Genomic DNA, 24643 nt, shown 5'->3' on the forward strand with positions numbered 1-24643 from the left:
ATATACCCGATAAAGGAAATTTCATAGCAAAGCACTTAACCCATGGTACAGAAATTGAAAAATTATCAAAATAAGAAAACTAAAGACATTAAGTATTACTCATATTAAGTAATACTTTTCCAGCTGCACATTACACTAGGGCACAAAAACCTGGTGGTTTTATAAAACAACTTGTTGGCTGATGGAATAAAGGAGACAGACTTTCACATTTGTATAAAATATGCATAAAGTGTGATACAGATCAACAGATCATTAAACATTTCCTTAAATTCACCAACCATAAAAGGTGTGTAGGCGGTGGCATATTATCTGCTCGTGAATGGATATCTTATGGCTGGAAAAACAAAATTTAAAGGTTGGTTCAATTTTAGTTTTTCTTTTTTTTTCGGCTGAATGTTAATCTCCCAAGCTTCATTCATTTACAGACATTGGTCCTCGTGTGGGGATATGATTTCTTTTCACATTTTTCACACAGAACACACGTGCATTCAGATATTGGAGGTTAGTTTGTTGTAGGCCTACATTAAAGATTATGAAGTCAACAACGGACAGAAAGTACTTGTTTTTATTTCTTTGTTATTATTAGTTTATTATGCTTTTCTCTCGTACGTATTTATCTCACTTAAGACTAATTAGCATTATTCTGTTAGTAATGCAATGATTAGTGGGTAGTTAGAAATTTGTCTGTATTGAATAAATAAAAAAAATTAAGGGCAATTCACTGTCAAACACCCAAAAAATACCCATCAGATCAGCAGCACTGTATCTAGTGATACACGTTTTAATATTGTAGTTACTAGAAATTGTTGACTCCAAATACTGCCATAGCTTAAGGTTAAACCATCTGTTCAAAATGACATTGAACAAAATCAATTTGTCTGAGTTTGTATCATGTTGCATAAAACCAGATTTTACGATATTACAATGATATAGTTTTTTTTTCCCATTTTTGATTTATTGGCTTTCTCTCTTCTCTTCTGGTCGCTTGTCTCTCTAAACAGAGACCTAATTTTTTCTTGGTGGTGATCCTTTCAGTTGGTTGGTGGTTTTGAATGCCCTCCTAAAATTTGTGTCTTAATCACTGTTGTTTGTGTTATTATCTGTGACTGTCAAGTTGTCTTCTGTTGATAGAAAGAATTTGGTATTTAGCATTTTAAATACAGTGCAATGTTCTTTTAACAACCAACTCTCAGGGGTTGGATGTTGTTCCAGGGGGACCACAAATTAATTTCATTCTCCATATTAGAACAAACACTGACTATGTGTAAGCCTGAGATTATTCTAATTATGACAAATCAGTCAGTATTGTTGGAGTCACTCGTCAATCATCATTTTAGTGTTTTATTTTAAACATCATGTATGTAATTTGAGAGATTGGTGGATTTAACTGAAGGACTGCAACAGATGGTTTACTGAAGGTGCAGAGAAACACAAGTGTACTCAAGGTGTGTGTGTGTGAGAGAGAGAGAGAGAGAGAGAGAGAGAGACAGAGAGAGATGATAGTGTGTTTCAGTTAGTGGTTTGTCTACCTGTCTCCAAACAGCACCTCTCTCAGGCCTCTTTGATCTGAACACTGAACCTGCCCTGCTCTCCCAAAGTGAGACAGGCAGCCCTGTGATCCTTTAAACAATCTGTGCGTGCATGGGTGTGTGTCTGTGTGGATATACACATGCGCACATGGGCATGTATGCTTTTTTCTGTGTCTTGGTGCTCCACAAGCCTTTTTAATGCTTCAATAAAGACTCCAGTTTTCCACCTGAGACATCACCCCAGTCTGTGTCTGTGGGGAACTGAGCTGCTATTGAGCTTTCTCTGTTCTGTAAGCCTGATAAAAGCATTGCCACAGTTCAGACACCAGCTCAGCAATTCATATAGACAGAGTTGAAGATGAACTATAAATCATAGAACAAAGCGAACCCCCCGCCCCTCTTCCCCTCATTCTCTTCAGTGAGAGTGGTACACTTCACTTGTGACCTTCCTTCTTCTTTCACCCACATGTTTGTGTTTTTGCAGCACTCCTACTTCATCGCCCCGGATATCAATGGACTGCCAACTATTCCTGAGAGTGTAAGTTTTCATGGAAAAAGAAAGCAAAAGAGGCAGAAGGAGACAAAGAGAGATCCCTCTCCTCTAAAAATCTCTGCCTCTAATCATTTTTAATCAGATACACTTTCATCTTTTGAAATTATTGCATCATTCTCTTGTTTCAGTTTTATCTCCTCTGGTTCTTGTAAATCTTGTAAAAGTTCAGTGATCACCTTGGGTATTAGAGGATTCAAAATGAACACATGTTCTTTGTTGAGTATTCAAATCGTAACTCATATCAGTCCTCCCAAGTCTTCCCAAGGTTTCATAGCTCATATTATGTCTTTAGTCTTCATACAAAGTTTAGCAGCATGTGACACCATATGAAAACAGAAAATCACTCAGCATAACATTTTATACATTTTTTTGTGCTTATTATTATTAATATTTTTAAAAACCACAAAACAATATGTGCAGAATTGGAAGTCCAAGTCAATTTTTAGCTAGTATTTCATGTCTGTTGTTATGGCACACTGTGGCACTCTCACCGTCTGTTGCATTGACATTTTACTGCAAGCAGTATGCTATATCTCCTTCTGTCTCCATGTCTAGAGGAACCTGACAGAATACTTTGTGGCTGTGGACGTCAACAACATGCTCCAGCTCTATGCCAGTATGCTGCATGAACGGCGCATCATCATTACTTCAAGCAAGCTTAGCACTGTAAGTCAACTCTGTCCAACCCATTACCTGCACTACAATCAGTTAGAAGTTCAGCAGATACAAGAAAAAAACTGGTCAGTAAACTATTAAAACAACCCGGTTGCTTGGAGGATGAGTCATGTCAGAATGTTGTAGGTAAATTTGTTTGCCAATTTCAGAAGGATTTCATTCAAGTTAAGATGAAGCTTTCGACCATAAAGTAAAATGCTTTTTTTTTTTAGTTTCCCATGTTAAATGCATCTGAAAAAACTAGAAACTTTTACTCATTTACAGCCACGAAATAACTGATTATTTTTTGGTATAGAACTTCAACAAAAAGTGTATAGATAAATTATTGAGAGTGAGTGAGCTTGATTCTTTTCCATATTCTGGCCTGGCATCAAATCCATAGCAGCATTGCTATGGTACAAAATAATGAACTCAACTCCTATTTAGGCATTGGACAGTTGTTAAATCTGCACTAAGGCTTGGTAATATTTTACAATTTTACATCTTGATGTCATTTCTGACAGCCACATTAGCCTGAACCAGCTTGTTACACATTTGTCCAGCCGTGTTTGCTGCAGCTCACTGGACTCTAAGATTAGTCCAATTTTATTTATGGCGATCTAGAGATTGTCATACATACTTTTATCTCCATCCATTTGCACTGTTGTAACTCTTTTTATATACGTTTGAGCCAACAAGGTCTACATGAATTACTCCTTGTGCAGAATGCAGCAGTCTGAACCAACCATTCATTCATTCATCTTCTACTGCTTATCTGTTTTTGGTTCGTGGGGGGTGCTGGAGCCACTCCCAGCTCACTCTGGGTGAGGGTGGGGTCACCCTGGACAGGTCACCAGTCCATCACAGGGCCAACACACAGAGACAGACAGAGACCAACAACCACTCACACTCACACTCAGACCTACAGACAATTTAGAGTCACCAGTTAACCCAAACATGATGTCTTTGGATGGTGGGAGGAAACCCACACAGCCACGGGGAGAACATGCAAACTCTGCACAGAAAGGCCCCAGGCCTGGGAACTGAACCGTGATCTTCTTATTGTGGGGAAACATCGCAGCTGTGCTGCCCCTGAAACAACCACTAGCACCACACACACAAAAAAAAAAACCAGCAACCACATTTCTCCAATTTTAGCTTCTCTTCACTGGCTGGTGAATTTTAAACTTAATCTTTGGATTATATTGATAACTTTAAAGGCCCACTCTGGGCACCCAAGTATATATCTACCACTCCTGACACCTGATGCTCCTGGTTCAGCTGACCTTTCCATGGTCTTGGCTCAGGACCAAGGAACACCAAGCATTTTCTGTCAGGGCCCCCATCCTTTGGAACTGTCTAGCTGAGGGGGGTGGCGCTGCTCCCTATCTTCACATGCTTCTAAAAGTGTTCACCATGCTGAGGTTACTTACAGTTTTTAGGGCTCTTTAAACCTGTTCTATTTATTTTTTTCCCACTCTTGTATAGCTTGTCATCAGTTATAATTACTTCTTGTTTAAAATTTTTGTTTTTATTTCTTGTGAAACACTCTGCAGTAGTTCTTGGAAAAGTGCTCTCTACATGAAGTTTATTGTTAGGGCTGTCAGCGTTATCGTGTTAATCGCGATCAATTAAATCAATTAAAAGGCTGCAATTAAGGCATTATGTGACAAGTCAAAAGTAATCAGTTGCTTATTTTATATTTCATATTTAGGGCAAGTTATATCTGAAGTAGACGCTGTGTTCCATCAGACCTTATTATTATATTATTATACTTATTTTATTTTGAAATAAAACTAAAAGTCAAGTTCATAAAGTTATGCTCTGTGATTCCTATGAAGAACTGCTTCAGATTGTTAATACAGCCCTAAAAACCACTGAGAAATTTTGTTAATCCATCCATCCTATACATACTAAAATCAAAGCAATGGCTCTACATTAGGATGTTTGAGAAATCAAAAACAAAAGTTAAATAGAAATATCCACCTCTTGTCATTTATCTTTCTATTCCAGCAGTATACTGAGAAAATGTGAATTTTTTTTGTTCACATTTTGGAATGGTCAGTAATCGTAATTGATACAGTGCACAACTAACGTGATCAATGAGATCAAATATTCTTGTTGTTTGACTGCCATATTTAGAATCATAATAATAACAACAACAATAAGTTATCTGTTATTTTGTGTCGAATAATTTAAAGTCAAATTTAAAGACAAAACTTTTTTGTCTGTAGGAAGGAGGACGTCTCTTTTCCTTCGTCTGTCCCTCCTTCCATTCTCCTCCCTGTTATCTATGAGACTTATGGGGCAGAGCCAAATGTTTATGACAGATAAGAGGAAAGAGTGAAGTGATGTCATTCAAGGACTATCTGTATCTGCAGTGTAGCCAGCCCTGCCTCTGTGCCTACAAGCCTGCAGAAGACAGTAAAGTCAGGGGCTTGTGGTGGTAATAGGTTCTGTGGGACACTGTACCAAGGTATCCCATAGGAGCTATAATCAGCATGAACTGTAAAGATGGCCTCACCCGTCTCCCCTAAACACAAAGCAGCAGCCCCTCCACGTCAGGTAAAAGCTGTACACTGTGCTATGACACAAGGGTTACTTCATGTAAACTGCCTGACTCAGGGTGAAGGTGTTTTGCTTCTCATTTTCAGTTAAAAAAAATATATATGCTAATGTGAAATTTTTAGAGCTTCCACATCTGACTTTTTCCTCTATAACTCTTTTATCTTCAATCCTTCATCCACTCATCTGTCTGTACACCTATCTTCCACAGGGAGAGTTGTTTTGGTTTGGTAGCATCATATGTTAGGTGCTTTAGTACAAAGGAATTTTCACAATCTCTCCTGGGATTACTAGCAGACCTACTGCTACTACTGCTCCTGTGATGTGTTATTTTCACTGTTGGTTAATATGACCCCTTAGTTCAAGTGGAAATGGATGCCATAATTCTTGAAGCCAGCTTTGTATCAATACTTAACTCAAATACGCACAGCTCATTATCTGGCCCACTGTGTTGTGATCAAATATCTTAAAGCATGAGAACTATATTATTAATGTGAGAGTTTTTCCGAATGTTTGTGCGAATGTTAAAAGTCACTGGATAGACAGGTAGTATTTCTATAGTTTGCTTGCCACAGAGGATCTTATGAGATAGGGTATTGTTAGTAACATCATTAGTACCATCCAGCTGCTTTTCACCACCTCCGCCTGTCCAGCCTCTCAGCCAAGCAGAGAGAAACAGGGAATGGAAAGAGCAGAGAGAGCATGAGCAAAAAAACACACACACACACACACACATAGATATACTGCATTTATTCTGCTTGCTCAAGGTACTGCCTGAGTTAAAGCCCCCACTGAACCCACCGTGTCAGTCTGTCGGTACATGGCCAGCGTGTCTTGCAAGCAGCCAACAGCAAAAGAATAAATCATGATCTTACAACAATACGTCAGTTGACTTATTTCTGTTTCGTGACCAGAGGTGAATAGTACCACTGTTTTAAAAGGCCAGTTGGCGGTGGCGCAGGGGTGGGAGCCAGCCGAGCATGCATCCTTGTCACAGGGCCGTATAATAGGGCTGCATCGGCCCTTCCTCTAACTAGTCAGTTGGGAGGACCCCCACCACTCTTCATGTCTTTCATCTGCTGCGGCCTCCCAGCTCTCGAGCCCAGTCTCGGCCCTGCCTTTTGCACAGACGCACACAGCTAGGCCCCAGCATCAGCTGACAGCACTCCTCTCATCAGCCTGTCAGGCCTATGCTAACAAGGAGCTATCCATCCACCATGCCCCAGAGTGCCAGCTGTCTCTCTGTTTCCTGCCTTTTCTCTGTTGTTGCTCTTCTCTCTTTCCCCGACTCTGACGCTCTATTTCTCTCTGTCTTAGTTATTCCTGCTCACTGACATATTATTTTCTGTCCATGTGTCTCTCATTCACACTTCTCTGAACCTCTTTCTCCCTGATTTTACCGCCTCACTGTAGGTGTATTAATGGGTCTTACTGTTGTTGGGCATCAGCAGAACATTGGGACAGTATCCCTCCTCTCCCCCTTCGTTCCTCTCAATAGACTTGTCTTAGCACCATGCCATGTGTCTGACTTAATGTTTGTTTTGTGCCACCATGGCTGTGTATGGTGTGGGTGTTTTTTGCATGCATGCATCTGTTTGTGTGTTTTCCTCACTCCCAGGTGTTTATACCTTATGTTGTATGTCTTTCTCTGAGAGTCACTGACTGTGCATGTGTGGGAGGCCTGGTGTTAGCTGTTACCTGCGTTGTCCTGCGTGCCCCCTTTCTTTCTCTGACTGTGCCACCTACTTGTTTATGGCACACCTGCGTTGTGCCAGCCTGACATCAGCGTTTGTCAACAGAGGGAAAAGCAGAGCACAGGTAATTGGTGACTTACTCAGTTGAGGGGTGTAGAGGGAGATAGGCCAACACAGAGATAAACAACCAGGAGAAACAAGGGAGAGGTGGCAATGGACAGAAGGACAGCAGGAGGAGAGGAGAAAATCACAAAACAGAATAAGAAATCAAGATTTGGCATGCAACTGGGATGGTACAACATGAATTGAGAGATTCTGTAGGGAGAGAATGTTAGGATGGTTCTGGCGAACAGGAAGTGAGTGTTTAAGGCTGGTGTGTGGAGGTCAAGAGCAGCTATGTTAATACAATTTCTCTTGTCAAAGTCAATTCTGTTGCCTGAAGCAGCAGATATTTACCTCACACTATATTTATATAGTGATTCAACATTCATTGATTCATCTCCTCATCCAAGAAGACCCAAAGAGAGAAATAATGTGTTGGTACTCTCAAACTGGATGAAAGGCCACCATTTGCTTTTCATAGAATAGAATAGAATGCCTTTATTGTCATTATACATCAACACAATGAGATTAGACCATCACCACTATCAATACAAAAAAAAAAAAAAGACATTGTAATAAGAATGTGTTTAGGAAAATATACAGAATATGAGAAATATATACAATATAAACATAGAAGTAAAGTGCACATAAGATATGTGAAAGTGGTTTCTGGCTTTTCCGTTTATTACACCTCAAAATGTCCAGTTGCTCAGGTAAAGAGGAAAGCTGTGGATGGGAATGGGACTCTTAGTATGAATGCTTAGTAACAGTATACAGAGCCTAGAGTTGCAGTATCTCTGTTGGGTCTAAATTTTTAAGGAAACATCACTGATTTAACACCGTCTGAATTTGAAGACTGTTGTGAATGTGGTAGCTGCCCATATATTGTAATTACACACACACACACAAAAAAAAGTTCTCAACAATTCAAAGTGGATATTTTTTGCATCTTTTCATTGTGTGGTACATATTCCCAGTGCAAATACTACAGTGTGTATACTTAAAAATTTTTTTACACTTGATAACATGAAATTATTTTTATACAATACAATGCTCAAAGCTGAAAATGTTAAACCAAACTTTAATGATAATGTACACTTTGAGACCCAACAATACACACTTGCTGTCATTTTTCGTATGGATAGATTTTTTCCTTATACTAATTGTTAACGCATGCCTTTTTGACGTCAAGCACATCTAGCACTCACAATTTTAACATATAATCTGGAAGTGAAATAAAGCAAGCGAGCCACACCCAGAGCATGTTACTGAGAAAATCTATGTGTGACCTTCTAATCTAAAGTTAAAATTCAATTTTTTGTCTGTTTACTTTATTCCCCCTTTGCCCACTGTCACCTTCTCTTCATCTCTTTAAATCTCTCCCCCCCCCCCCCCCCCCCTTTTTTTTTTTTTTTTTTTTTTTTTACTTTCTATCTCTTTTTCGTGACATTGAATGGATCTGGGAAAACCAGTGTTAGTATGGACACACTCTGTCTCAGATACAGCACAGAACCAAAGACCTTGACTGTTTTTTGAAGCAAGCTGTGGCTGTATAATTGGTTACCTTCTCTCACAGGAAGGGGTAACACACACCCTCACACACGCGCACAGTGTGAGAGGCAGGCAGCCCCTCATTACCAGGCAGAGGCCTGGTCCCTGAGGACTGGACACAGCACCTAATCCTGTATTTGTTCTTGGGGACTGTATCTGTGATTCTTCATTGAATGGAATATTAAGCACCCAGGTCTTTTGTGGAGCGTGTAAGCCATTTGGCTCCACTCATCTATTATTTATCAGCCTGGCAAATATTTTATCAGCCTTAGCCTCTCATGACCCAGTCTTATGTGAAGCCCCCCTCTAAATGGGAAAAAAAGGAAAAATAGAAGTAAAATTTTTCTTTTTTCCAATTTATTTTACTTTAACTTTTTCCTCTTTCATTCTAAAGCATTAACAAGGGCATAGGGGTTTGTATAAAGCTTTATTAGAAAAGCAAATATGTGAACTATTCCTCTACAGTTCCTTCCAAGTTACCTTATCTCAGTGCACTGCTACCATCATTGCTTTGGAAATAGGAAATAAAAGAAAACAGGAATCTAGATTTGCTTCGTAAATCATTATCTCAGTTTCACTATCCCCCCTCCCTTCTCAGCCAACTCCCCAAAGCCAGCCACCCAGCCTGAGGAGAGGAGAAGCAGAGAGGAGAGAGACTCCCGTTTTCCCTTTCAACCTGAAAGTAAATCATACCAGTTGGGGGACTCACCTTGAGGCCTGGTGGAGATAATTGGAGTTGGTTAGCGAGGTGTTCTGTACCATTACCTCCTGGTACCAGGGAATGGCTGGAGCTCATCTCGTGCTCCCAGAGGGGGAATGCACTCGCCTGTCAGCTCTCCACTGTGTATGTGTGTGCACACTGGCGTGCGTACACACTTGTGACACGTGGATGCATTTGTGTATGTCCTCCATAGCTGGATTGTTGACCTGTCTTTATCAAAATTTAATGGCCTGTTACTGTGGTTGCTTTGGATAAGGGAGAAGGGTATGTTGGTTTTGATCGTAGCACAGAGTGCTTCACTTTCACACATTGATAGCATTGATTTATTTTCAGAATTAACAATACACACAAACTGTTTGCCAGGGAATTAATCCTGACAGGAACGTGGCATTGTTGTGTTTTATTTGAAGATGGCAGGCATTCTAAATATGCATATGCAGATACGCAGAGCAAAACACCAATTAAATGTTGAAGTCCTACCTATTGTGGCACTGGGTGTATGAGAGATTGCATGAAGACCAAAAAAAAAAAAAAAACACCTTAATTTCTTCATGCAGGGAGGGAGGCACATTGACACTGACAAGCACAAATACACTTTTTGCTGTGAGCCCCTCAGATGTCCAGGCTTGATGTTTGGGTGAATGGCAAAGGGCTGGGCCCTCTTTCTAATTCTCTGGCAGCAGTGGCTTCAGCTGCCAAGTCTGCCCCCTTTTTGGCTGGTCAATTGTGACACTGTGTGTCAGTGAGCAGGCGGTCTCCCGGTAGTTCTGCTTGTGTGTGAGATAGTGTGTCTGTTTCACACAATGACTATGAAGCGGCAGCGGTATAACAGCGGCTGCTGCTCCGGGGTCCCGGCGGTATTGGCCTAGCCCGCAGTCTCTCTTGCCTAACTCATGTTTCATTCTTTGGCAATTTGCCCTAATGAAGTCCCGCAGGAGGCCCTCAGACCTCTGTTCTCTTTCCATATTTAATCATGTTATTTTAATCTGGGGGATGAGCTAAAGCCTGGCTTGTGTGTGCGTACGCGTGCACGCTGGCATTTGTGTTTGTGTGTGTTGCAGGTCATTACTATAGCTGGGTTTTCATGATATGGGATGTCAAGAATGGGATGCTTTCTTTCAGACACAGTGAGACAATGACTTTAACTTTATAATGCTGTCTAAAGCTGGTGAAAAGAGTGCTCTGAAAGGGAATGCCATCTGATCATCTTCATATGATTGCGTCTCATTATATGTTTAGAAAAAAGGTCAGTTATTCCAAATTTTCCTTATTTCCTTTAATATTAATTGTTGTGCTTCTGATTTTTGTGCTCACTGTTTGGGTCCCCTTTCTTGGTTTTGTGCTGGCAGCACCACAGTTCGGCAAGAGGCACGAATCTGTAATTATCTACACTGATTTTCTATTTCATATTGCACCTGCATTAATATTATTGCGACGGTGACACACCATACAGGAAATAATGGTTTGCAATATGTCAGTGATAACCTAATGAAGTCAAACTATGTCAATACATGAGTAAAAGGTATCACAGATGCATGCATTTATTAAAAACTGGCTATTAACAGGGTATTGCATGCATGGAAAATGGAGGTGTACGGACCTTGGCAGAGTAGAATCCTTTTTCAATATGTTGTGGAAATACAAATGAAACAAGAAAGAGTGATATTCTATTAAATCTGAACGGTTTATTTTATTTGCACAGGTTGGCTGTATTTATTTCTTTGGTGCAGTTCTTAAAGTGAGACATTAATCAAACATTGCGTACACAATGGTCTTTTTGTCTTAGTGTTTGTGTGATCTGGAAAGTTGTGTTGACTTTGTCGTTCTGTCTTTTCTTTATGTAGTTGACTGCATGTGTCCACGGTGCAGCTGCTTTGCTCTTCCCGATGTACTGGCAGCACATCTTCATCCCTGTTCTGCCCCCGCATCTTCTGGACTATTGCTGGTAGGACTGACCACCACTGAAAAATACACATACATACAGACATGCACCCATAAACCAACACACAACCACAATACCACGATCAAAACCAATGGTGTAATCATAACATGTGCACCTCCCTTTTTAAATCAAATCAAATTATTTATACAGCGCCAAATCATAACAAAATTACATCAAGACACTTTTTTCCTGGCACTTTGTACCAACACTTAAACGCATGCCACGCCATGCGTGCTGGTCATGCACCAAGGCTTATTGTAAAAACTTTGATGTAAAATTGCAGATGCACATGTTCACACATTCTATCAACCGTTGTTGGAGTTCTCACGATTTCTCTCGTGGTGTGCCTTCTCTTCAACATAATGAACAGCTCAGAGCACCTAACTCTATATTTCATGTCAGAGCTAGATTCACACTCTCATCATCGTAGCCCTCTGAGGGGTTCATTACCACCTATCCAACACAAATCCTTTAAAATGTAATTCAATTGATTGAGAGTGAATGGAGAGCAGAAGTAACAGTTCATCTACCAACCCATGTGTGTTCAGGTCAACTTCAGACATGTTTAAACAAAATGCAGAGTACGCAATTCAGTTTATGTAAAATGACCTTTTTTTGTTGAATCAGTGCTACTTGTACAGTACTGGGCCTCATCACCAGGAGCACACGATTCATCACTGACAGTAAAATGTGATTTGCAAACGCTGTGCAGGCTCATCGTTATTTTATTTAGCTACAGGGGTGTTCTCCAAGCACTGATCAGATAACTAAATAATATTGCATGCTCTGTGTGCATGCATGCATGCGTGTGTGTGTGTGTGTGTGCGTGTGTATGTATGTCTGACTTTATGTTTCCGCCCATTCTATACTATAAATGTATATCTGTAACTCTTCGTTGAACAGGACAGTGACTACGCTGTTGAGCTACAACGCTGCTGTTTGGTTTGCGGCTGCTTTAAGTTGATTACAAGCCTTTGGCTTCTGAGTCATTCTGGCCAAGAATATATTGACTTTTATTTGATTATCGCTGCCACTTTAAACCTCATCATTAAATGGTTTTATTATTGCATTGATTAAGCCTTTCCTTACCGCCAGCTCACAGAGTGAAGATAAATAAAAATGCTGTTTTTTCTGTATCTACAATCTTATCATAGGAAAACCCTCATTGATTATACTCTTTTTATTACAATATAAGTAGTTGTCACGTTATTCAGTGTACTTTTTTCTTTAATGTCATGACCTACAAATCTTGTAATTTGGTTCAAGTAGAATATGGAGTCAGTTATGTTGTAAGTGTGTTTTTCAGTTACAACATGTGCAGCTGAAATAAAATATATGGTTTTGTAACTTTGCATCTGTTGTTATGCAAAAACATTCCCAACTAAGATCCAGCAATGATAAAATATACTCTACTTTTAAATTGTTTATATATATATATATATATATATATATATATATATATATATATATATATATATATATATATATATATATGTATCTCGAGTCCTTTAACTTAAATTAATTAATTAATTAAATAAATACTTTGGTCTGTAACATCTTCGAACAATCAAAATGTTTGGAGAGTCAGGTCATGTTGTCAAGTTGGGAAATGTCACACTTAAGAAGCTTTAATTTAATAAATGTGAAAGGCTACATTAATTTGCTACATTTATGCCGACTTATCTGTTGATGAAGGACTCTTCGTGTGTGAAATGGCCTGTGCTAGTGTAGCTTCTGATAGCATCTGATATTAATATTGCTTCTGCTTTGTTTTCCTCTCTCCATCCACAGTGCCCCCATGCCATACTTTGTCGGAGTTCATCTCAGTCTCCTAGAGGTATGTTAGTTAACCTGTGGTGATGTATATGCATATAAATGTGAGTGTGTGTATATGCACATCATCACATATTTACAGTGCATAATTATATTCTATGTGTTGCTTCCAACTGGTTTATGTTTGAGCTATCAAGAGTGAAAATTATTAAAAAATAATCAAATTGATCATTCTTAATTTTATTCAGATAGTATTTCTGATCCATTTTGTTGTTGTTCTTGTTGTATTTCTATTTACCTTTAGGAAAGATTAGACCTGGAACGGTGAAACATCCCCAATATTTTAATGTGAAATATTTGAAATTTCTTAGGTCACTTTTTGACACCAACATATTAAATAAAAAAAAACCTCATATCATGTTTTTTCTGCATGTCCATCTTCTTCTCATGAGCATAAGTAATCTTAAATTAAAAGACAAAGAGAAAGACAGGAAAAGTACCTGCAAACAAAGAGCTTTTCTACTTCATTGTTAAACTGTGTGCTGGGTGGGGGATCACCACTGGTGCTGTTGCAAGCAGATATTTGCACTTGTGTGTAAGTGTTAGTAAGTGTTTGTGCGTGTGCAAATGCATATGTTGCTTTTGTGTGTGTTTGTGTGCGTGTGCATGTGAGTGTGCGTATGTATGTGTGTGATATTTGTCTGACAGTTGCAGCAGTGGCAGTATTTATCACACTCTGCATCCGTGACAGACCCTGTTTCCACCACTACATAATTAGTCCAGATCAGCATGTGAGCCTCCACTGCACAGGCTGTCACAAAAGTGACAAACTAGAAATTCACACACTATGCTGCCCCTCCTCCCTCCTCCCCCTGGTCCCCCTCTTTCTATCCCACCCCCCCGGCACCTGCCTGCATTCTGCACCCCACTGAAATAATTGTTGGATTTGTCGCCATCAGGATGCACATTGTACAGAACAGCATCACTATGCTGCTGATATATGAGAGTTTGGTGCAATAGAAAATGTTTGTGCGATCCAAATGATCTCTCTGTGTCATTGTGTGAGTCTGTCTGTTACAGTAAAGATGATCAATTTATTTATTTATTTATTTTTTTTTTTGCCTGACACACCATTTTGCATTGTCATGAAGGACTGTGCAAACATTGTAATTTTAAATGTAACTACTGTGTTTTCATGTGCCTTCATGTTGTTTAAAATGGTTTAAAATGCTGACTTGATGTCCTCAATCGATTGTACACTTGATAAAATTTACCCAAGTATTTTATAAACAACAACAATTAACTGATAAAATTGAGTGAAAAAAGTTCATTGCGAAGTGCAACAAAGCAGAAAAGTTGTGTTAGGATTTAATATATTCTGCAACATAAATGTAATTTTTATTGAATATAAACTTCTGCATCATTTGATATGTTAGTTTCTAATATTTACAGTCTAATATTTATACTGTTGCGGATAACTTTTTTTTTTTTTTTTTTTTTTTTTAGAGAGCACGTAGTCGATCACTGGAGGATGTCATAATTCTGAATGTGGATAATAATACCATAGAGAGTCCCTTTGATGACCTACAAAACCTGCCCAGTGACGTGGTAAGACACATACAGACACACACACACAACCTTAAATTTCAGAGCTTGTCAGCTTTTATATTTTTATTTTGTCGTCACACATGAGAAAGATTCTCTTGGCCTCCAAGGTCTCTCAAACTCACATCCTCACAATCATGCCCATTTGCAACTGCACTTTAATGTCTGCAGAAAAACCATAGACAAATGCATGCGCGTACAAAAACTTGTCAAAGTACAGCTTTGTCAGCTCCCCACATCATTAATGACTGCTGTATTGGCTCCTTGTATTATGGCTGTCTAAAGTAAAGTCCCGTTGCGTTGCATGATGCTTGAAGGCGACCAGCATCCCCCAACCATCAGAGGCTTGTGGGAAAACATACAGCTCCTTTCCCTTCATCTCCATCCATTCTAATCATTATTTCACAAAGTCTTAGATTTTAGCCTGCCCACTGGCACATTTCTGAGGACAAGACATAGGAGGAGGAATCTAGGCAGAGAAAAGAAAAGAAAAGGCAGAGATCGGTGATTTTCTAGGGGGAGAGTGGTAAGAAGGGGGCCAATTACCAGTGTGGGCCGTGAAGCCACCTGCCAGCGCATCATCTTTTTAATTAATGGAACACTGACACCGGTCAGTGCTAGAGAAAGCATCACCACGGCATCGGGGTCACTTCCACATTTACCCACATTCATATACATAAACACACAAACATTCAGAGCAACGCACTTCCTACTCTCCTCGCTTTTTGGTCAAAGAATGAATCTGTTTGTTTAGCTGTTTCCTGGAAGTTTGTGTATTAAAGCCCCTCTGTGAGATACTGAAGCCCCACTGAGGCTGTGGATACACGATTACCCACGCTGATAACCGTATTAATAAACCAACTACCAAGCTCCTGCCTAAATAGCAGTAAATAATTCAATCCACTGCCCAGCAGACTCCAGAGCTGAGTTAACACTGCTCAATCTTCCACAACTACTGGTATGTGTGGATGCTTACCTGCAATCATGTGATTTTTCTTATTTTATTTTTTTTAATACATTTTATATCACGAGATTATATTTCATCCTCTTTCTGCGCCTCCTTAATCGTCTGTCTGGCTGTTTAAGTTTCACGACACCTGTCTGCATTCTCGTCTTTCTCTCTGAGTACTTATTGCCTGGATGCCTCTTGCACCCAATATTTGCTTTTCTGGCTTCTTTGCCTATCTGCAGGATTTTCTGCATTCAGGGACCTAACTACTAAATGAAATTGCAGACTGAGTTTATGATAAAAAGAATTCAGGACTTTTGAAAAGCGACAGAAGCAGAGAGAAAAGCCTTTGTCTCTTCACCGTATGATAAATGAAGTGGCAGGCTCAGAGCCCTTTTGCTTTGATCCCCTACTCACCCTTTTCCTGACTAATGACAGAACATAACATGTATATCATGTCAAATTAAACAACCTGAAATGGAAGCTTCACTGACATTAATACATTTATTGTAACAAATTGTATTTTTTTTTTTTTTTCTCTTTTTTCCCTATTCATTTTCCCCCGTCTCCTCTGATGTTTCACCGGGGCTAGTAGATTAACAAGGATGGGAGCAGGTACTAATTGAGTGGAATTTCAGGTCTCTTGTTAGATTGCTTGTTAGTGATGAGGACATGCCACATGGCATTTGATGTTTGTGTTTACACACACAGACATGTTTGAGGCATTGTGCAGTTTGTCAGAGAAAGGCCTGAAATCTTGATTAATATTGAACTGCAGGGTGGGTGTTGATTCTGAGCTATTAAAACCACTCTTTTTTTCTCTCATTCTCACTGTAACACTGGCTACTTAACACTCAAGCTGTATTCAGAGTGAAACAGAGGCCCTGAGACTTATGAAGTAATGAATATTCTCACTTTAAAAGCACAGCATCAATTTGTATGAATATGTACCTTATGTAATGTTTAAAATCTTAAAGGCGACATGCATTTTTTTTTTGTCCATTTCAAGTCTTTGATGGAAAAGAAATTCCCCTAATGTTGATTTAAGCAGAGCTGAAGAGATACATCTAATTATGGCAGTGCAGACTGTGAGCACATGTGGACTCTATTACCTTGCTTGGCTGACCAGTGGCCATGCTTTTAGCAGGTTCAGAGTTCACAGTTGTCCTGAATTAACCGCCCTCTTTCAGGCAGGACCCCTACACCGGCTCCACTAGTGCCCGCCCCTTAATGGTCTTTTCCCACAATTTCACACATAATATTTCAGATTTATTGACTATTACAAATGCTACCATGCCAGTAGCGGTTCCGTTTAGTCAAAAAAAGAAAAAAGAAAAAAAAGGAAAGGTCTGAATAAGAGAATAATTGGTAACAGATCAAAATAGTTTAAATTGTTACATTGCAAATTGTAATGTCACGTAAATCACTAGCTATTTGTTAATTGTGCTTTTGGTCTGAGTTTGTTTTTTTAATACTTGCCCACCATCCTTTATCGTGTTTTAGTAGTTACGTAGTTGTAACTATTAAATATCAGGCCAAACATTTTCAAAATTCAACCTGTATTTTGGTACCTTTTTATAGACAATAAACTCAATCAAGTAACTTTACTGCTTCGAGTTTATTTTAGATAACTTTGTAATATTTTCTGAGAAATATCTTTTTTAAGCATTTTGTGCATTTTTAGTGTGACAGTATATTTTAAAATTGCTTAAGTTTGGCTTAAAAGTTTGAATACTTTTTACCCATTAATAAATCACATTAATCTCAAACAGTACTTGTGTCAGTGAAATCAATTTGTTGACAACAACACTGAAGAAAAATTGTCAATAAAAAAAAAAAAGACTGTAGTTTTTCCCTTGAAGATCAAGGTCCTTTTGTTTCTTTTTCCGAGAGCCACGTTTCCTCCGCACAGAGATTCTGCTGATAAAGTTATAATTGGCTTTTGGTTGGTGGAGCTGTTTACTGTTCTATTCATTAAAAGTATCCAAGAATAGCAAATTAGGAGTCTGTTAATTCTAAAAAACAAACAGTGTGTGACTGAATCAGATGACAGAAGATTTTCATGTATTATTCTTTCTGTGCACCATATTCAAGGTGAGGTGCTACAATGCAGCTTACATCTTTATTTTCAGATGCTCCCTTTCAGATCACAGCCTAATTCCTTCTATTCTCCTCCTCTCTGCCTCTCGCTACTTTGCTGACACTACGTACCCATACATTCCAAGCCTTCACACATTTGATCATTTGTATTCCCAATCAAGGTGGGAATTTACAGCATACACTCCAACTTCCTGTATTTCAAGACTGCATTTGGAGGTTTACAAATGAATGAGGGGGTTGAGGTTGTGTCTGTGTGCCTCTCCTGAGATCACCTGGCACACTTAATCAAACATCGTGGCTTTAATTTGGTGTTGAGTTTCTGACACTTCCAGAAAACAACATCTTCATCATCATCTACAGCAGAGTGCAGTAGACGGCAGCAACACTCACATACGAAGATGAACAGACAGACACTGAAACACCTACACGCTCTCGGCCAGGAACGTACACCAATAAAACTCAGATCTAGTACAAGGGTAAACTTTTGCTACTCACAGGTTTTGTTTTGTCCACTAGATTCCCCCATTTTTTGGTTTCAGTGCAGCCAAGAGTGTTTCATTTCACTGGTGTCTTCCAAGTATAGCGGAGCCACATACAGCAAAGCCTAACTACATGGCAGCTCAGTGCTGAGAATGGTGTTGCTCCACCTCGGTTACATACTATACTTTACCAGAAACAGACACAGTGCTGCAGCCTATAAGAACATGCTCCAAGGAAATTTTGTGACTATTTTGAGCGAACCGTTTACCAACTGCAAATGTCAAGCTCTGTCTATGTGAAATATTGTTTGAGAAGTTATAATGGTTTAAAATGGTGCTGAAATGTGTGCACACACTGCAGCATTTCATTTACTCATGTGGTGTTTAAAAGCTGCACTTCATTTTCACATAGTCGTTCTGCTGGCAATTCACTCCTGATTAGAAGATAAAAAGAGAGAGCAGCATCACCCACTGTGTTAGTTATTGAAATTTGAGATGACATTTAGCTGTAGTTAATTATGTATGCAAAATTCAGCTGCTATAAGAGGTCAGCTTGACAAAGTAACCTCACACTGGGGAGAATCTCATGGCAATGAGATAGCCCTATTAAGGCACACACACGTATTATATTTCTCCCCTTCGCTCTCTCGCTCTTTTTTCACTTTGCCCAATAAATGTATTGTATATTACAATGAACACGACACTACACTACACTATAAACTGTAGGGCTTTTTTATTTTACTTTATTTTATTTTATTTTTACATATTTATTTCATTCCATGAATTTGTTAATTTAATATTCAGTGAAGTTGTTTTTAAAAACCTACCTCATGCTTTAAATTGTGATATTATCGAGTTTGTTAGTTAGTTGTGGTTAGTTACAAGAAATTGGTGACACAACTACATAAGCTAAATAAACTGAGTATAGTTTATAATTGTACAGTTTCATCATATAATTACTTTTTTTTAAGTTTATTTAAAAACAAATAACAAAATATCTTGATTTTTACTTTAAATTCAATGGATGAATTGAGTTTCCAAATTACATATTCATTATTTACATGTGGATAGTGTATGTGCATGTGAGAATATATACTGGCTCACTGTCTTTGTTCAGTGTGTGTGTGTTTGTGTGTGTGTGTGTGTGTGTGTGTGTGTGTGTGTACAGTTCAGACTGGAGCAGATCAAAAGAAAGTGGGAGATTTTCATAACTATTTTTTTCTTTGTAGTTCTTTAATTGTGTCCCCATGGTGTTCTTTCCCTGGACAGAATCTTAAACAAAACATTCTTCTTTTTTGGGGGGGAGTGAACCCAACTCTTTATTTATTTCTTTATTTTATTGTTTTTTAACAACAGACAAGTGTCAGGTTTGTTATTTGGGAGGGGTTTTCATGCTCTTGTGCTCAAAAATGTAATGGAAATTTCTAAATATACACCCATAGCTTGTGCGTACATTTTGTCCTTAATAGAAAATCTATTAGTCTATCTATTTTGGCATGTTTAATTTTTTCAGCTTATAACTAATATCAATGACCTGGCTTTATTTGTTGTGTGGTCTGTCTGTTGTTTATTGAAATATGTTGCTCGTGTACAGCATGACATTTTAACAGGCTGGGCTTTATGACGAAGTAGAAGCAGTTAAACTTGAAGTGTGTATGTTTAGTTTTTTTGTTTTTTTTCCAACCTCACCATCACAATGTAAAATGGTTTCTTTTCTTTTTCTGCCAAAGCATGTGTTGGTATAAATTAACTGTAAAATGTATACAGTACCTTTGTATTCTCAAAATGAGTAATCGCTGGGTTCCCAGACAGATGTCAGAGAATGTACCAATGCATCAAGGCACTGTGCATGAACACACATGCACAGATACTCACACATTCACACAGATGCCTGGTGTCACCTACAGTGGCATCATCCCTTTGCGTCAGGCAGGGATCATCATTGCACCTGCTAATTACCATCTCCAGCTGGAGAGTTAAATGGAGATCTGTTCTATGTCTGACCTTTGACCCCATGCTCTTTATGTGACGCACTTCAAAACCTATTTGGGACTGGCTGGACGGGGCCTTAATGAGGCCCCATGTCTGCCCTCTGTGGGCTGTGCGCCTTAGATGCCCTGCTTTCATCCTCGACCATCTTCCCTTGATGTAAATTGAAAAGATCACAGCTATGGGGAGAAGACCTGTACTGGAAAGGCCTCTCTGCATAGATTATGAATATCATAACTCAACATTTTTCCTCTCCCTCTCCCCCAACCACCCACTCCTCTCCTCCTTCCACCCTTTCTCTGTACAATGCTATAGTTCTAATTGGACCCAATGGGGGACTTTCTGCCTTTGATCTCATCACCGCCACTGTGACTTTACACTAAAAAATGTCACTGCCAAATAGGGTTATCACCTGTAGAGCTTGGCCTTCCTCTGATGCCTGTACGCAACTCGTTAGCTTCACTCAAACTGTACAAGTTAATTAGTTTGACAGAGCTATTACGGTGGAGGCATACCTGATGATCGTGGTGTAGGCGCCATATTTAAAATCCAATCACTTAACATTAACCTTTTTTTTTTTTTTTAAACAGAGATGAGTGTGCTTTACCTCTCTACTAGCAAAATGCTTGTCGGCACTGCAACTATATTTGCTATGCGTGACAAATTAATTGATTACCAAATGTGAAAAGAAGAATACACTTTATGCTACTTAATTTTACTCATGAGTACATGTGAAACTTCGAACTATCACTTTATCACCCATTTTTCTCCAACGTTTGAAAGCAAAACACAAGTAATTGTGTCCCCCACCTCATTAAAAAGTGTTTGCCACTGCAGAGCTCTCACCCGTTCAAAGCTGCTGTACAGAACTCTGTGTGCAGAGTAAACTCCGCTATCCTGTCTGACAGTCTTTGGGGTATGCCTCCCCCTCTTAGACTGACATTGTGTTCACTTTGATTCTCCCCTTGAAAAAGACAGTTTAATGATTTACAAGGATAAAAAAAAATCTGTGAAAATGCACATAAACATGAAATATTAATTCTAGAAAGGGCTTTACATAAACATAAAAGCATTTAGCCCAATGACTGAATATGGATATGACACTTGTTAATTTAACCATGATAAACTTTCTATTTGTTGCCTAGGAGCATTTGCAATGGCAGCATGGGGACCTTGTGGAGAGTGGGAAAGCTCAGGGGAGAGGAATTGACTCTGATTATTTTGTCTTTGTCCCAGTTTAAGACTGCCACTCTTTCTGTGTCACTTTCTTTCAGTCTCTGCCTCTCTGTTTTTCTTTGCCTGTCCTTTGTATAAGCTGTGCTAACACCCTGCCTCTCCTCCCTTAAGTTTTCCAAATAATTGCAGTTGCTAATTGCAGTTGCCGGAGTGTGATAGCCTTCTAATGCTGCAACTTCACAGCATGGCATTTGCCCCCCCCTCCTGATTGAAATACACATGATCAAAAAATCCTATCACATTGCAGAGGGACTGGGCCCATTTATGCATAGACTCAACCTCTGTTTTCCATTGATTCCTTGACTCAATGACGGGATGGACAGTAATAATACTGATAAATGTGATAAATGTTCTATGTGGCTTTACAGAGGTGGACAGAGAAGGCAGAATGAACACTTAAATGACAAAAAATAGCAGAAGAGCTGTGCACAGAATAATCAGAGGACACAACACTGAATGTTACACTATTAAAATGTGATTGAGCTGGTGAAATGTGCAGTGCAGGGTGAAAACTAATAGGCAGACTGGTAATTCCACCTGTTCATGTTATTTTGATAGTTTCTCCTCTGCAATCGGTTTTTGCTGCATGTGAAAATGTGAAATAGGTGTGTGGAAAATTTAGTGTTGTTATGCCCATGAGCAATCCTGAAAATTACTTTATGACTATGCAGTGAGATTTCGCAATAAGATCATTTATATATTCTACAGAACAGAATTTACAGCAAAACAGAGGTAAGTTTTTCAGGTTACACTCAGAGGTTTTTCGTGTAACATTCATCATTCAAACCTGTACGACTGCTAACAACCCAGAGCAAACAGAATTATAGTCATTTCAACCTCCTGAGCAACACAGTCATGCATTTGTGCAAAACTGGCACGGCCCACACAGAGTGTGTCAGTCCCACGCTAATTCTGCCTCTTCCTCACACTGCCACAGCAGTCAGACTGCTGCTGAGCAGGTGCGGAAAGCCTCTTGACAACTCCCTTCCCAGACTCCCCAGAGCCCGGTGGCCAGGGTGAATCTTTTGCCAACCTAAAACAAGCTTGGGCCTATTGCTTCTCCACTCTCGCCTGGAGTTCAGGACATACAGCTGAGAAAGAGAGGGACATAATTAAAGACATTTTATGTCAAGTGTCCCTTTCTACAGACAATCCAGGAGAGTCTACAGTGCAGAGGAAAACCAGAGGACTGGAGAGAAAGCTGTGGGGAGTTACAGATAGAGGGAGAAAGTGAGGAGGTGCTTGGTAGAAAAGCGGGGTTGGCAGCATGGAGAGAGAGGGTGATTTCCATTTCCACTCCACTGTCCCCTCCCTCTCAATGCTCCCCATCCTTTGCTCAATTAGCAAAGCAGCAGGTGCTCCAAGCAGCTCAAGAGATATGCTCGAAGGAAAGGCTGAAGCCTTTCCCCTTCTTTTCTTGCCTTCATTTTTTGAGATGACCTGTAAATGTGATACTTCACACCCAACATGGGCTCGCTGTTTCCTCCACCAATTTCAGAGGTGATAATTTAACTTTTACCCCCCACTCCCCTGCTTTCATATACCTATTTTCTCTTTTTTAATCCCACAATGTCTCTTTATGTTTTCACCAGGTGTCCTCTCTGAAGAGCAAGCTGAAGAAGCAGTCAACAGCAACAGGAGATGGTGTAGCAAGGGCCTTCTTGAGAGCACAGGCTGCTCTGTTTGGATCCTACCGAGATGCCCTCAGATATAAACCTGTAAGGATTCTACACCATTAATTACTGTGATGATCTTGAGTAATAGCAACACTTTGTCATATTCAGGCCCATACGTTCATTTAGGGAATTTTACTTGTTCACCATCAAACCCAGACTGAGGCACAGTGTTTCGGCTAACCTTATTTTAAGGGGCAGTTTACAAACGAAAAAATTTTTTTTTGCTCTCCTCTATTAGTCTGCATGAATGTGGTTGGATTTGGTTTTGAATGTCAATTTTTTTACCCACTCATTACTTTGATTTCCACTGCCATGCCAGTGTGAAAATATACATTTTCTTACTTATGCCTAGAGCACTGAATCAGAATCAGAACTACTTTATTGATCCCTGGGGGGAAATTGTTTGTGTCGCAGGTGCCCCTGACAGAAAATTCAGGACAGAAGTGAAATATGTACAGTACATTAAAGATGGAAAGTAGGGAAATATTGTGCATTAGAGATATACATATAATTAGACAGCAGTACAGCAGCAATTGTGTACACCAGAAAAAGGAAATATTGCACCAAATCGAAATGTGAAGTGTGTTACGTTAAATAGCAACAATTTCTGTTAACATTAACAATTACAATGTGTTTGCTAACAAGCATTCACAGACATCAATCCTTACTTCAGAATGTACAGTACATTGCCGCAAGTTCAATTTGGCTAGAATGAGCCAAATTTCCCTTAAATCTAGTTAGACTGGGTCAGTTAAGGCTGAAGGTAAAAGGTTTGATTTTAGGAATAGAGCAGAGCAAAGGTGGGCCTTTCCGAAACAGAGGAACTGAAAAGAGTTGGGACGTTCCCTTTGATGATCCCTTTTAGGTAGGCACCTTTGGTGTTTTACTCCCCCCTTCTTCCAAGATTTCTTTTCTGCTTATCAAGTCAGGGCAAAGCAAAGTACAGCATGTCCTGTTTGTCGAATAGCAGGCCCTTTGTTCCTTTGACTTTGAGATTAATTGGACTTTGTGGACTACCGGAGTCAAGATGCTATATTATTGATGCTGTCTCTCTTTTTTCAGTATACAGACAGCAAACGAAGAAACCACCTCCCATCTGACACAAGTACTGAGTCTTAGGTTGTGTTTATTTCTGTGTGAACACAACATGCAGTAAATTCTCAGTTCACTCACGCTCACACAGTATTTTCTTTAGATGGGATCTAAAAGATGTGGGGTTTACATACATGCGCACACAAACACGCACAAACTGCACATCTGTGTTCATGAAGACACTGATGATTCTCCCTGTGTTCCCATATATGTGAAATTTCACTCTGCTGGTGATTGTTCTGAGCTGAGCCGTGCGCTATGGTTCACAGGCCCATATGCCTCAACAGAAGGAGGGGTGGGGATGCTTCGTGGGAGTCTTGCTGAGTTGTAAATGAAATAATACTGGAAAATGATAATGCGTTAAAAAGCAATCAGCTGATTACAACTGTATTTCTCAGGTCATCAATTTCAGTTCACTTTGATGCTCCCCCAT

At 39.4% G+C, this 24643-nt stretch overlaps 1 protein-coding gene across 2 annotated transcripts in view; it reads left to right on the forward strand.

Annotated features, from left to right (window-relative positions):
- The window catches only part of dennd1b (DENN/MADD domain containing 1B), a 96411-nt gene that overhangs the window by 48434 nt on the left and 23334 nt on the right, over positions 1-24643 (forward strand). For both annotated transcript variants that reach the window (XM_029500264.1, XM_029500265.1), the window contains 6 exons: positions 2014-2067; positions 2638-2748; positions 11214-11314; positions 13103-13148; positions 14591-14692; positions 23035-23160. In XM_029500264.1, the coding sequence (XP_029356124.1) occupies positions 2014-2067; positions 2638-2748; positions 11214-11314; positions 13103-13148; positions 14591-14692; positions 23035-23160 (540 nt within the window). The remainder of the gene's footprint in view (positions 1-2013; positions 2068-2637; positions 2749-11213; positions 11315-13102; positions 13149-14590; positions 14693-23034; positions 23161-24643) is intronic.

Source organism: Echeneis naucrates, chromosome 4, assembly GCF_900963305.1.
Source record: "Echeneis naucrates chromosome 4, fEcheNa1.1, whole genome shotgun sequence".
NCBI lineage: Eukaryota > Metazoa > Chordata > Actinopteri > Carangiformes > Echeneidae > Echeneis > Echeneis naucrates.